This window comes from Salvia splendens, chromosome 4 (genome assembly GCF_004379255.2).
Source record: "Salvia splendens isolate huo1 chromosome 4, SspV2, whole genome shotgun sequence".
Taxonomy (NCBI): Eukaryota; Viridiplantae; Streptophyta; class Magnoliopsida; order Lamiales; family Lamiaceae; genus Salvia; species Salvia splendens.
In genome coordinates, this window is record NC_056035.1 from 17,845,294 (window position 1) to 17,857,060 (window position 11,767).

Genomic DNA, 11,767 nt, shown 5'->3' on the forward strand with positions numbered 1-11,767 from the left:
TCAGCTCCATATTATGCTAATTCTACTGATTTACTCGATTACCATCGTTCATTATTATTTTTTCAGCTATTTAATTATGCTTATATTCCTTATCCTTGTGCAAATCATTATTTAAAGTAGATACGAAATTAATTAAAAATAGTAATCTGAAAAAGACGAAGGAATCTATAAAGCTGAATATCGTAACTAGTAAGGAAGAAAAAGTGGCACTAGTAAGGCACCACAGGAACTTTTATTTTTCACCATCTCTTACTTGCCAACAAAGATTTCCGCTCCATGCACACTCACTTTCTCTATATAACGGTTACCTCAATTCCCTCCCTAAACCCATACTATTGTGATTTGTGAGCTCCAAATTTAATTATAATGGCGTCTGCTCGCAAGCTTATAGTCGAGGTGGTGGACGCGCGAAACCTTCTACCCAAAGACGGACACGGCACATCTAGCCCTTACGCGGTCCTCGATTTCCACGGCCAGCGCAGGAAGACGAGGACCGTGATCCGTGACCTCAGTCCCACCTGGAACGAGAGCCTGGAGTTCAACGTCGCCAAGACCCCCGAGGTGTTTGGCGACATGCTGGAGCTCGACGTTTTTCACGACAAAAACGTCGGCCCCACAACCAGGAGCAATTTCCTTGGCAGAGTCAGGCTCAGCGCCACCCAATTCGTCAAGCGCGGCGAGGAGGCTCTGATATATTATCCCCTCGAGAAGAAGAGCCTCCTGAGCTGGATCCAGGGCGAGATCGGATTGAAGATCTACTTCTCCGACGACGCCGCGCCTCCTTCTCCTCCCCCTGAGCCGGCCGCCGCCGATCCTCCACCACCTCCAGCTTCTGATGAGCCCGGAAAGAATGAAACATCAGCTGCAGCGCCGGAAGAGAAACCACTTGCCGAAGCTGATAAAGTTGATTCTCCGCCTTCTGATCCCGACGCCGATCGATTGAAGGCATCAATTTCATCAGCAGCAATGCCGGAAGAGAAATCAGTTGCCGAAGTTGACAAAGCGGAGTCTCCACCACCTCCACCGCCACCGCCACCGCCACCGCCTTTTGATTCCGACGCCGATCGATTGAAGGCGTCAGTTTCCTCAGCGGCCGTGCCGGAAGTGAACATCAACGGCCCCAAGCCTATCAGCCGCGTGTCGTCGGTGCGTAGCTTTATGTCCGATCAATCTGATAGATCCACGATTGAGCAATCCTCCTTCGATCTGGTCGACAAAATGCATTACCTCTTCGTTCGGGTGGTGAGGGCGCGGTCGCTCCCCACAACGGGGAGCCCCGTGGTGAAGATCGCCGTCTCCGGCTTCCACGTCGTCTCCAAACCAGCCCGGAAAACCGCATTGTTCGACTGGGATCAGACATTCGCTTTCCGGCGTGACTCGGAAGACTCTTCTTCAATACTCGAAGTGTCCGTGTGGGATCCCATCGGTGCTGACGTGGGGCATGATTTCCTAGGTGGCATTTGCTTCGACGTGGGCGAGATCCCCCTGCGGGACCCGCCGGACAGCCCGCTGGCCCCGCAGTGGTACCGCCTCGAAGGCGGTGGAGCCCACAGAGGGGACCTCATGCTCGCCACGTGGCTCGGCACCCAAGCCGACGACTCGTTCCCTGATGCCTGGAAGACTGACACTGACGCCAATTCCAGATCCAAGGTGTACCAATCGCCTAAACTGTGGTACCTCCGTTCCACCGTCATCCAAGCACAAGACATTTCAATGCTAAACTTGAAAGAGTCGAGCTTCCAATTGAAGGCACAATTGGGATTTCAGGTCCAGAAAACAAAACAGGTCAGTGGCGCGCCGCCGTCGTGGAATGAGGATCTGATGTTCGTCTCCGCGGAGCCTTTCACGGCTGAGAACGACCTCGTGTTCGTCCTGATCGAGCACAGGCCGCCCAAGGAGCAAGCTATTGTCGGCGTCACAAGAGTACCTCTGTCGGCCATCGAGCGACGCGTCGACGACCGAAACGTGGTGTCGAAATGGTTCACATTGGAGGATCTGAACGAAGAGAAGAGAGTATACAGAGGCAGAGTGCATCTGCGCCTCTGTTTCGACGGTGGATATCATGTCATGGACGAAGGAGCTCATGTTTGCAGTGACTACCGCCCCACAGCTAGGCAGCTTTGGAAACCACCAATCGGAACAATCGAATTAGGCATAATCGGATGCAACGATCTGCAGCCGATGAAAACTATCAACGCGAAAGGATCAACCGACGCCTACGCAGTCGCGAAATACGGCAACAAATGGGTCCGGACTCGCACCATCTCCGACAGCCTGGAGCCGAGATGGAACGAGCAGTACACGTGGCGTGTGTACGACCCGTCCACTGTTCTCACCGTCGGAGTATTCGACAGCTGGGAAGTAGCCGAGTCAGAGGCCTCCCTAAGGCCCGATTTCCGCATCGGAAAAGTACGTATTCGTATCTCTACGCTGACTACTGGCAAGGTGTATAGAAGCGTATTCCCGTTGATGCTGCTGTCCCAAGCCGGGTTGAAGAAAATGGGGAAGATAGAATTGGCCGTCAGATTCGTCCGATCAACACCGACGCTCGATTTCCTACACGTGTACTCGCAGCCCCTGCTGCCAGCAATGCACCACCTCAAGCCTCTCGGGATGCTGCAGCAGGAAGCACTGAGATCCGCCGCCGTGAAGATCGTGGCGGCGCACCTCTCGCGGTCAGAGCCGCCCCTGCGGCGAGAGGTGGTGAACCATGTGCTGGAGCAGGACGGCGCCAACGCATTCAGCATGCGGAGGGTGCGAGCGAATTGGTATAGAATCATAAAGGTGATGGCGGGGGCGGTAGAGGTGTTCCGTTGGGTGGAGGACACGCGCTCCTGGAAGAATCCAACAGCCACCGTTCTCATCCACGCGCTTATGGTGATTCTGGTGTGGTTCCCCGACCTAATAGTCCCCACACTGGCCTTCTACGTGTTCGCGGTGGGCGCGTGGAACTACAGGTTCCGCGCGAAGGCGGGGCTGCCGCACCTGGACCCGAAGCTGTCGCTGGCGGAGAGCGTGGACCGGGAGGAGGTGGACGAGGAGTTCGACGCGATGCCGTGCGCGAGGGGGAACGAGGTGGTGCGTGCGAGGTACGACAAGCTGCGGATGTTGGGGGCGCGCGTGCAGGCGATGCTGGGGGATATAGCGACGCAGGGGGAGAGGGTGCAGGCGCTGGTGACGTGGAGGGACCCGCGGGCGACGGGGATATTCGTGGGGTTTTGTTTCGTTTTGGCGTTGGTGTTGTATTTGGTGCCGTCGAAGATGGTGGCAATGGCGTTGGGCTTCTATTACTTGAGGCATCCTATATTTAGGGACAGAATGCCGTCGCCTGCTCTCAACTTCTTCCACCGACTGCCTTCTCTCTCCGATCGTATGCTTTAATTTAATACATCTGTCCTTAATTATGCACTTGGTTAATTCTGGAGTCAGATTTGTAGCTATCACTATAATGTTTCTATATTCATAATTCGATTCGAGTATGTGTTAAGTGTCTAGCTAATACAAATGGGGACTATTGTAAACTCTTCCCTTTTGGTTTAAGTACATTTCTACAGTGAGATTTGTAGCTATCTATATTCATAATTCGAGTATGTGCCAAGTGCAAACTTTACATTTATTTAGCTTTAGAAATGAAATTTAAGTGATGGGAGTTTGGATTGTTGAAAAAATAAAATGAAAATATTTCTCAGTCCTAATAGAAAAGAGACTAAAGTCCAATTTTGATCCCTTACATTTGGCTTAAAATTCTTTTTGGTCCTTTACATTAAATTTATAACCTTTTGGTTCATAACATATTATTTTGGTACCTTTTTTGTCCCAAACATATTGTTTTGATCTAAAATAACCATTTCCTGTTAAAATTAACAGTCAAAATGTTTGATCAATTTAATAACTTAATTATAATTTAGAACTAAAGTCAAATTTTGGTCCCGTACATTTTCCATAAAATTCTTTTCGGATCCCATATATTAAGTTTGTGACCTTGTTTGGGACCAAAATGTATCAAAACAATATGTTAGGGACCAAAAGGTCACAAACTTAATGTAAGGGACCAAAAAGAATTTTAGGCCAAATGTAAGAAACCAAAATTGGACTTTAGTCTAGAAAAGAAACGTTTTTATTTTTGGTTTTCTCATTAAAAATACAAAAAATACTACTGAGTTTACAAGTGAAACAAGAAACAATTAAAATACCCAAAAAATTCATAAAAGACTTTATAGAAAATGTTGGGTACCTTTGTCCATGAATAAATGTTCGTTTTGACTTTGCATGAGTTTTAAGATGTGTAAATGAAAGTGAGTGAAAGAAATTAGTGTGTTGTGATTTACTTATAATAAATTGTGAATAAAATGAGATAGTGGAATGTGAGGTTTATTAAAAAAAAATACTCCATCCATCCACAAAAAACAGGACACATTGTGAATGACACGAGTTTTAATGTGAAATTTATAAAGTAAGAGAGGAGGGAAAAAATAAGAGAGAAATAGTGTTAGTGGAATGTGAGGTCCATATTATTAGTAAGAGAGAAGGGAAAAAAAGTAAGAGAGAAGTTGTTGAAAACTTTCATTTTTTAAATGTGCTCTATTTTTCATGGACAACCAAAAATAGCAAATGTGCTTAGGGATGTCAATCGGGTCGGCCCATCGGGTTTCGGGCCGGCCCTACTCGGGTTGCGGGTCAATCGGGTGCGGGCTAATCGGGTTGTGAATTTTTTCGGGTTGTAAAAGTTCAACCCTAACCCTAAAAGCTCGGGTTTCGGGCTAGCCCAGCGGGTTAATCGGGTTGCTACCGATAAGATTAACATGCAATCAATCCAATAAATAACGATGAAAATTAGTTATATTCATAAAATGTAAAATATTTAATTATGATACATTTGAGATATATGGTCAAACTCAATCATAAACATGATCAAATACTAATATTTGAGATATTTCGAGAAATTTTAATGCGATGTTGTAGAAATTTAAATATTTTTTTAAGTGAATTTGAAATTTTTAATTTATTTATCAATTATTATATTAATAAAAATTCAATATATAATTTATATATTTAATATAAAATTGAAAGTTATTTTTTTAGTTATCTATATTATAAAATTAATCAATAAAATGTCGAATTATGAGTAAAAAATTGAATAATAGAAATTTTATCGGGTTTTCGGGCCAGCCCATCGGGTTTTCGGGTCTAGCCCTAACGGGTCGCGGGTTAATCGGGTGCGGGCTAATCGGGTTTTAATTTTATCGGGCTAGAAATTTTCAGCCCTAACCCTATAAATTTGGCGGGCTATTCGGGTCAGCCCACGGGTTGCGGGCTACATTGACATCCCTAATTTTTCGTGGACGGAGGGAGTAATACTTACTCCTTCCGTTCTACAGTAGTTGAGTCATTTTTTTCATTTCGAAACGTTCCATCATAGTGGAGTCATTTCCATATTTATTATCTCTCTACTTTGATCTCTCTATTTTTCGTGGACGGATGGAGTCACTTACTTTGATCTTTCTACTTTTCTCACTTTCCTAATTTAGTATCTCTTCACTTAATATATTTAGCTTTAGAAATGGAGTGAGATTTGTAGATATCTATATCCATAGTAGTGGAGGCGTTTCTTTTAGACACGAAGATTAAGAAAAATGTGTGTAATGTATTAAATAAAAATATAATAAAGTATGAGAGAGGAAAAAGTAGGGAGAAGAAAGTAAGATAGAGGAAAAAGGAAATGACTACACTACTATGGAACGTACCAAAATGGCTTTACTGCTATGGAACGGAGGGAATATGACATTTAATGGTTGACATTCGAATTTGGCAATATGAGATATTTAATGATGAATGTGGGAAATATTTTTATTTTAATTTTTAAAATTTTAATATTAGTGAAATTTAATTTTTTATTGTTTTAATATAATTGAATTTTGATGTATAAATATACATAATTTTAAATTATGGAATAAGAAAATAGAGTATTTAAAAAAGGAGAGATGACATTTAAAACTGGAATTAATAGGAATAGAATTATGAGTGTTAGGCAATATTAACTGCTCCATTAAGAAAAAAATGGCATGTGGCCAATTAAGAGAAGCCGGGCCCTAAAAAGGCGTGTTCGTGAATGCCTCTTTGCCCATACCCATCCTACTTATTGACTTTTATTTATTTTCGTGCTTCAACATATTGACGGTGGCTGCCGAATTAATTAACTTGATTTGGTTTAAAGAAGGCATTTTTGTACTCACAAAACGACATTATTTATAGTTACAGACATCATTATGTTCATAAATATTGATGGTTTACATTATGGCGCTGGAGATTATATTTAGAAGATCTCAACCCCACCTTGCCTGTATCATTGTATGCAATCAAATAACGAATATACAAATAGAGTTTGTCCCATTCAAATATCGCTCTATATATTTTCAAACTGAATCATCACTTTCACACTCACAGAAAATATCTCTATCTCTCTCTCTCTCTCTCTCTATATATATATATATATATATATATATATACATATATGTATATACATTACCACACATACACACACATACAAATAAGCAGAGATTGCTGGTATACCTTTTATCAAGGGCTTGGGTATAAGTATAACTGTGAGTTCCATTGGTTTTCTAGTTTCCACCCCTTATTTTCTTTGTTTGCCATTTCACTCTTACTTATGGAATGGTTTCAATAATGGAGATATACTCAATTTTTTGGTTCTTTTAGTTTTAGTTGGCTACCCTTTTCTGCAACTTAGAAGCTTTTCTTTCCCAGCAAGACAAAGGATAAAAAATTACTAGCATACTCTATCCTATTACTGTGTATAGGTAGCCATCAACCTACACAGTAAGCTTGTTGGTCTTGCACATAAATTTAATGGCTTTAATGAAGTTTTAATGGTTGCCCTTTTGTGCAAGTTTGAAGCATTTCTTCCCCATAAAAACAGAGGATCTTCTCTCTTTCTCCTTATTTCATTTTCTTGTTCCACTACTTAGTTAATTTGGTGAATGCATCTAACTCTATTTCCAGCACTGTTTTGTTGTGATTTATGATCTTGAGATATTCTGCAAATACTATATGTTATCTTATATGCAGCACCTTGGATAAACTATAAAATAGTTCTTGTTTTGTAGCAAACAAGATGTGGCATCCCGTGATTCATGTGATCTGTGATTGTGGTCCATTTGTTTCACAATGTGCCACACATACATTCTTCTAAGTTAATTCAATTTGTATTATTCCCTGCCCCTTTGCTTTGATTATGATGCTTCTCTCCCTTCAATGTCAAACTCAGCCAACTTTACTCAACATCTATTTGTCATGTTCCATGCTATTCTTTATTTATTTCTCCTCCATTATTGTTTTCTCATATCACATGTACCTAGTGATATTTAGAGTGGTAACCAATGCGCACACACAGAAGATTCCATCAGTATCTTACTAAAAAGGTTTCTGCTTTTCAAAAATGCTACACATTATTGTAGGAAGTTTGCTTGCATAATTCACTTTTTCAATATGTTTTCATGATAAAAGGATGTGCCACTGCCAGCCAATGCAGGCAAAAATGGGGAAATTTGCAATGGGGCTTCTAGTGATGTGTTGGTTGGGAGGCATAGCAGATGCAGAGTACAAACTGTACAAAGATCCCACAAAGCCAATGAATCGAAGAATCAAGGATTTGATGGGGAGGATGAGCTTAGAGGAAAAGATAGGGCAGATGATGCAAATCGAACTAGCCGTGGCATCACCCCAAGTTATGAAGGACTACTACATAGGTCTCTCCACAATTTGATTAGGCCCACCACAATATTATTAGTAGTATCTTCTATTTATGCATATACCTTATACTATCATGTTTCTATTTCTAGGGAGTGTGTTGAGTGGTGGAGGGAGTGCTCCAGGCCCAAAGGCGCCCCCCGAGAAATGGGTGGATATGGTGAATGACATTCAGAAGGGCTCGTTGTCAACCCGTCTTGGAATTCCGATGATTTATGGGATTGATGCAGTTCATGGCCACAACACTGTTTACAATGCTACTATTTTCCCCCACAACATTGGGCTTGGTGCTACTAGGCAAGCATTTTACATACTTGTATGTCTATTTGGAAAGTTTTCTTGTGACCATATCACCAAAGTTGTATCTTTATATTTGAGTTTGACTATATATGAACAGAGACCCTGAATTAATAAAGAATATTGGAGCTGCCACTGCACTTGAACTTAGAGCCACCGGGATTCCATACACTTTCGCACCTTGCATCGCGGTAACAAGCACAATTTATCGCACTTGTAAGGGAATTTCTTAATATGTATGCATCTGCGTGTGTTGTACAGGTCTGTAGGGATCCGAGATGGGGCAGGTGCTACGAGAGCTACAGCGAAGATCCAAAGGTTGTGAAAGAAATGACTGAGATCATTGTAGGACTTCAAGGAGAGATACCTCCTGATTCTCGCAAGGGTGTTCCTTATGTCAATGGGCAGTAAGTCATTACTACTATTTAGTTTGTACAAGCATTATCAGAAAATATTTCGGTTTGGTTTGGTTATGTGATCACATGTATACAGAGATAAGGTTGCAGCATGCGCCAAACACTACGTTGGCGATGGTGGGACTACCAGAGGCATCAACATGAACAATACTGTGACGAGCATGCACAGATTGCTTAGCATCCACATGTCTCCCTACGATGATTCCATAATCAAGGGCGTCGCAACTATCATGGTGTCCTACTCTAGCATCAATGGAGAGAAGATGCACGCCAACACGAATCTCATCACTGGTTTTCTCAAGAAAACGTTACGCTTCAGAGTAAATTAAGTCCATGTTGTGGTTCAGTTTTATAAATAAACACAACTGAATTTTCTTGACATTCCCATTTATATGCAATGCAGGGATTTGTGATCTCGGATTATAAGGGCATAGACCTGATAACCGATCCGCCCGATGCTAACTACACATATTCGATTCTAGCAGGAATCGGGGCTGGCATTGACATGGTTCGTTATAGTACTGAGTTAGTTTCGTAGTCAAGAAAATAATGTTTGGTGTAAAATTCCAGGTGATGATCCCGCTTAACTACACTGAATTCAAGAACGGACTAACTTTATTAGTCAGAAGCAAGTCCATTCCGATGAAGCGGATTGATGATGCTGTCAAGAGAATTCTGAGAGTGAAGTTCACAATGGGGCTTTTTGAAAACCCGGTAGCGGATTACAGCATGGCTCACTATGTAGGCTGTGAGGTGAGTTTTCACTTAACAAACCCCTCATTTTAAAAAGGGATAAATGTCTTAAAAGTCACAAACTTTCACCAAATTTCAGTTTTTCCCACGAACTATAAATTTGGCATATAATGTCACGAACTTTACCGGGTTGCTGGTATCTCCCATTTTGACCCGACCCTATGGTTTCGGGATGAAAATTAGCATACGTGGCAAGCCTAAAAGCTAACATGGAGATCGCCGGAAATTCATAAAACGACGTCGTTTTCTACAGCTAAATCGACGTAGTTTTATGTATAAACCCACCGCGGGTGGTAAAAATTTTCCGATTGAACGGGTGGCGCCGTCGCCGGAGGAGGTTGCAAAGAGGGTGGTGAGGGAGGGTGAAGCTTTGAGGGAGGGGAGATCGAGCAGGAGATTTTACAAAGATTTGGGTTTGATGAATCCCGTGTGGCCGCCCCAGCCGCCTATGCCACGCGGAGGAAGCTCCGCTGCCAGAATTCGAAGAAAGTGAGAAACGAAGCCGGGAAAGAGCGCGGAAAAAGAAAGACGAGTAGAAGACAGATTTATAAACGTGTGAAACACAGAAATCTCATCGCGACGACGATGCCACTGCCACCGCCACCATCACCACCTCCGCCGCCAGCACAGAAATGCAGTAAGAGTGAGAGAAGACGCGGCGACGTATTCAACAAAGTCTTCTTGAATTCTCTCTACAGCAAGAAGAAGAAGAACGTAGAGAATATGGATTCCCTCCTCCACGAAGCTCCTCCGCCGCTGAGTTTCCAAATTTTGCCGTCGTCGCCGCCTCCTCCACCTGCTCCCTCACTTCAGCAACTGTCGTCTTCCACACTGTTTTTATACAATAAGCCCATAATAAAAAGAACCATAACTGTCAAAGTGGAGATCCTCCCGCCATCTCCGCCTTTCCCTATTGCTTAAGGTGGTGGTGGAGATTTGGGGGATTTGGGTTTGTAGAGAGAGAGAGAGAGTAGGTCAACTGATTCCGGTGATGGTGGAGTCGGTGCCGGGATCGGAGTACCGGGGTTGCCAGCGGCGGTAAGGAAGAGGAGGAAGAGAGTACACGTAGGGATGAGGAGTGGTGGAGGATGATAAGACACATCATCTTAAAATTTAGCATCCACTCAACACACACTTGGCAGCCACGTCAGCTTAAAAAGACACATCAGCTGGATACATAGTCGGAAAACCCGCCATGGGAAAACGGCAACCGATCGTAAAGTTCGTGACATTATACGCCAATTTTATAGTTCGTAGGAAAAATCGGAATATGGTAAAAGTTAATGACTTTTAAGGCAGTTATCCCTTTTAAAAACTAGGCAGTTAGCAAGTGCAAGATGAATGAGTTTTGGCAATAGGCACACGGGCAACTGGCAAGAGAAGCAGTGAGGAAATCCCAAGTCCTATTAAAGAACGGGGCGAGCGCAGACGAGCCCCTGATACCGCTTCCTACGAAGGCGGCAAAGGTGCTTGTAGCGGGGTCCCACGCTAACAACATTGGGTACCAGTGCGGCGGCTGGACCATCGAGTGGCAGGGGAAGGGCGGGAACATCACTTCAGGCACCACCATCCTGAGTGCAATAGAAAACACAGTTGATCCTGACACGGAGGTTGTGTATGTGGAGAGGCCGGAAGCTACGTACGTGAAACGTGGCAAGTTCTCGTACGGGGTTGTGGTGGTGGGAGAGGTGCCTTATGCAGAGGGGAGTGGCGATAGCTTAAACTTGACGTTGCCGGAGGAGGGGTACAGGGCCATCGAGAGCGTGTGTAGGGCGGTGAAATGTGTGGTGGTGCTGGTGACGGGGCGGCCAGTGGTGATGGAGCCGTATATGGAGCGGATTGATGCGCTTGTGGCGGCGTGGCTGCCGGGGAGTGAGGGGCAGGGTGTTGCGGATGTTTTGTATGGAGTGCATGGTTTTAGTGGGAAGCTTCCGCGGACTTGGTTTAAGACAGTTGATCAGCTTCCTCTTAATGTGGGCGACACCCCTTATGATCCGCTCTTTCCCTTTGGTTTCGGGCTTACTACCAAGCCCAACGCAGGGTATTGAATTGATGTTTCTCTATGGATATTGTAATTTATAATGGCTCCAATAAAATGTACCCATTTTTATGTGAATTGGCAACATAATTAAATTAAAAAGAAAAAGAAAAAGACAAAGAAATAGCTCTGCCCCTTACTTGCAAATCTCACTTCTCTGCCATCAACGCCGCCTGTTATCAAGTCAAAAGTAAAAGAAAGGTAATGATACATCATACATGCTCAATGTTATAAACATTAATTTAGTTTATGACTTGGGCTTGGTCTTGAATCTTTACAAGTAAAAGTAAAAGAAAGTTAATCATGCATACTTGATATTATACTCCCTCCGTCCATAAAAATATGAGCAATTGATATGATACGTGAATTAAGATAAAATTGGTAACGTAAGATAGAGAAATAGAAGGATAGTGTTAAATGGTACTCTAGTATAAATTGTAAATAAGTTCATATATTGGGGTTTGGGATAACTTTTCGAAAATGTAATACACATATT

General features: G+C 43.2%; 2 protein-coding genes across 3 annotated transcripts; both read left to right on the plus strand.

Moving 5' to 3' along the window:
- Positions 1-204: 204 nt before the first annotated feature.
- On the plus strand, positions 205-3,573 carry LOC121798951 (protein QUIRKY). Its single transcript, XM_042198232.1, has one exon. It carries the CDS (start codon positions 367-369, stop codon positions 3,379-3,381), a length of 3,015 nt encoding a protein of 1,004 aa, XP_042054166.1. The 5' UTR covers positions 205-366; the 3' UTR covers positions 3,382-3,573.
- A 3,035-nt stretch (positions 3,574-6,608) lies between these two features.
- LOC121798952 (beta-glucosidase BoGH3B-like) lies at positions 6,609-11,349 on the plus strand. 2 transcript variants are annotated; one of them, XM_042198234.1, is made up of 9 exons: positions 6,609-7,439; positions 7,541-7,766; positions 7,860-8,064; positions 8,165-8,255; positions 8,326-8,471; positions 8,557-8,800; positions 8,884-8,988; positions 9,051-9,233; positions 10,592-11,349. In XM_042198234.1, exons 1-9 carry the CDS (start codon positions 7,398-7,400, stop codon positions 11,279-11,281), a joined length of 1,932 nt encoding a protein of 643 aa, XP_042054168.1. In that variant the 5' UTR covers positions 6,609-7,397; the 3' UTR covers positions 11,282-11,349. The 2 variants fall into 2 exon arrangements, with proteins under 2 accessions (XP_042054168.1, XP_042054169.1); XM_042198235.1 differs by having other exon boundaries at positions 6,609-7,766; positions 7,860-8,083.
- Positions 11,350-11,767: the final 418 nt, after the last annotated feature.

What these genes read in the sequence shown, in the direction of transcription:
- LOC121798951 (XM_042198232.1), top strand. Translation starts at nt 367, where the DNA reads ATGGCGTCTGCTCGCAAGCTTATAGTCGAGGTGGTGGACGCGCGAAAC.
- LOC121798952 (XM_042198234.1), top strand. Translation starts at nt 7,398, where the DNA reads ATGCGCACACACAGAAGATTCCATCAGTATCTTACTAAAAAG. An exon ending in ATTGGGCTTGGTGCTACTAG is followed by an intron (nt 8,065 to 8,164) that starts GCAAGCATTTTA and finishes ATATATGAACAG; the next exon opens with AGACCCTGAATTAATAAAGA. An exon ending in TCGGGGCTGGCATTGACATG is followed by an intron (nt 8,989 to 9,050) that starts GTTCGTTATAGT and finishes GTAAAATTCCAG; the next exon opens with GTGATGATCCCGCTTAACTA.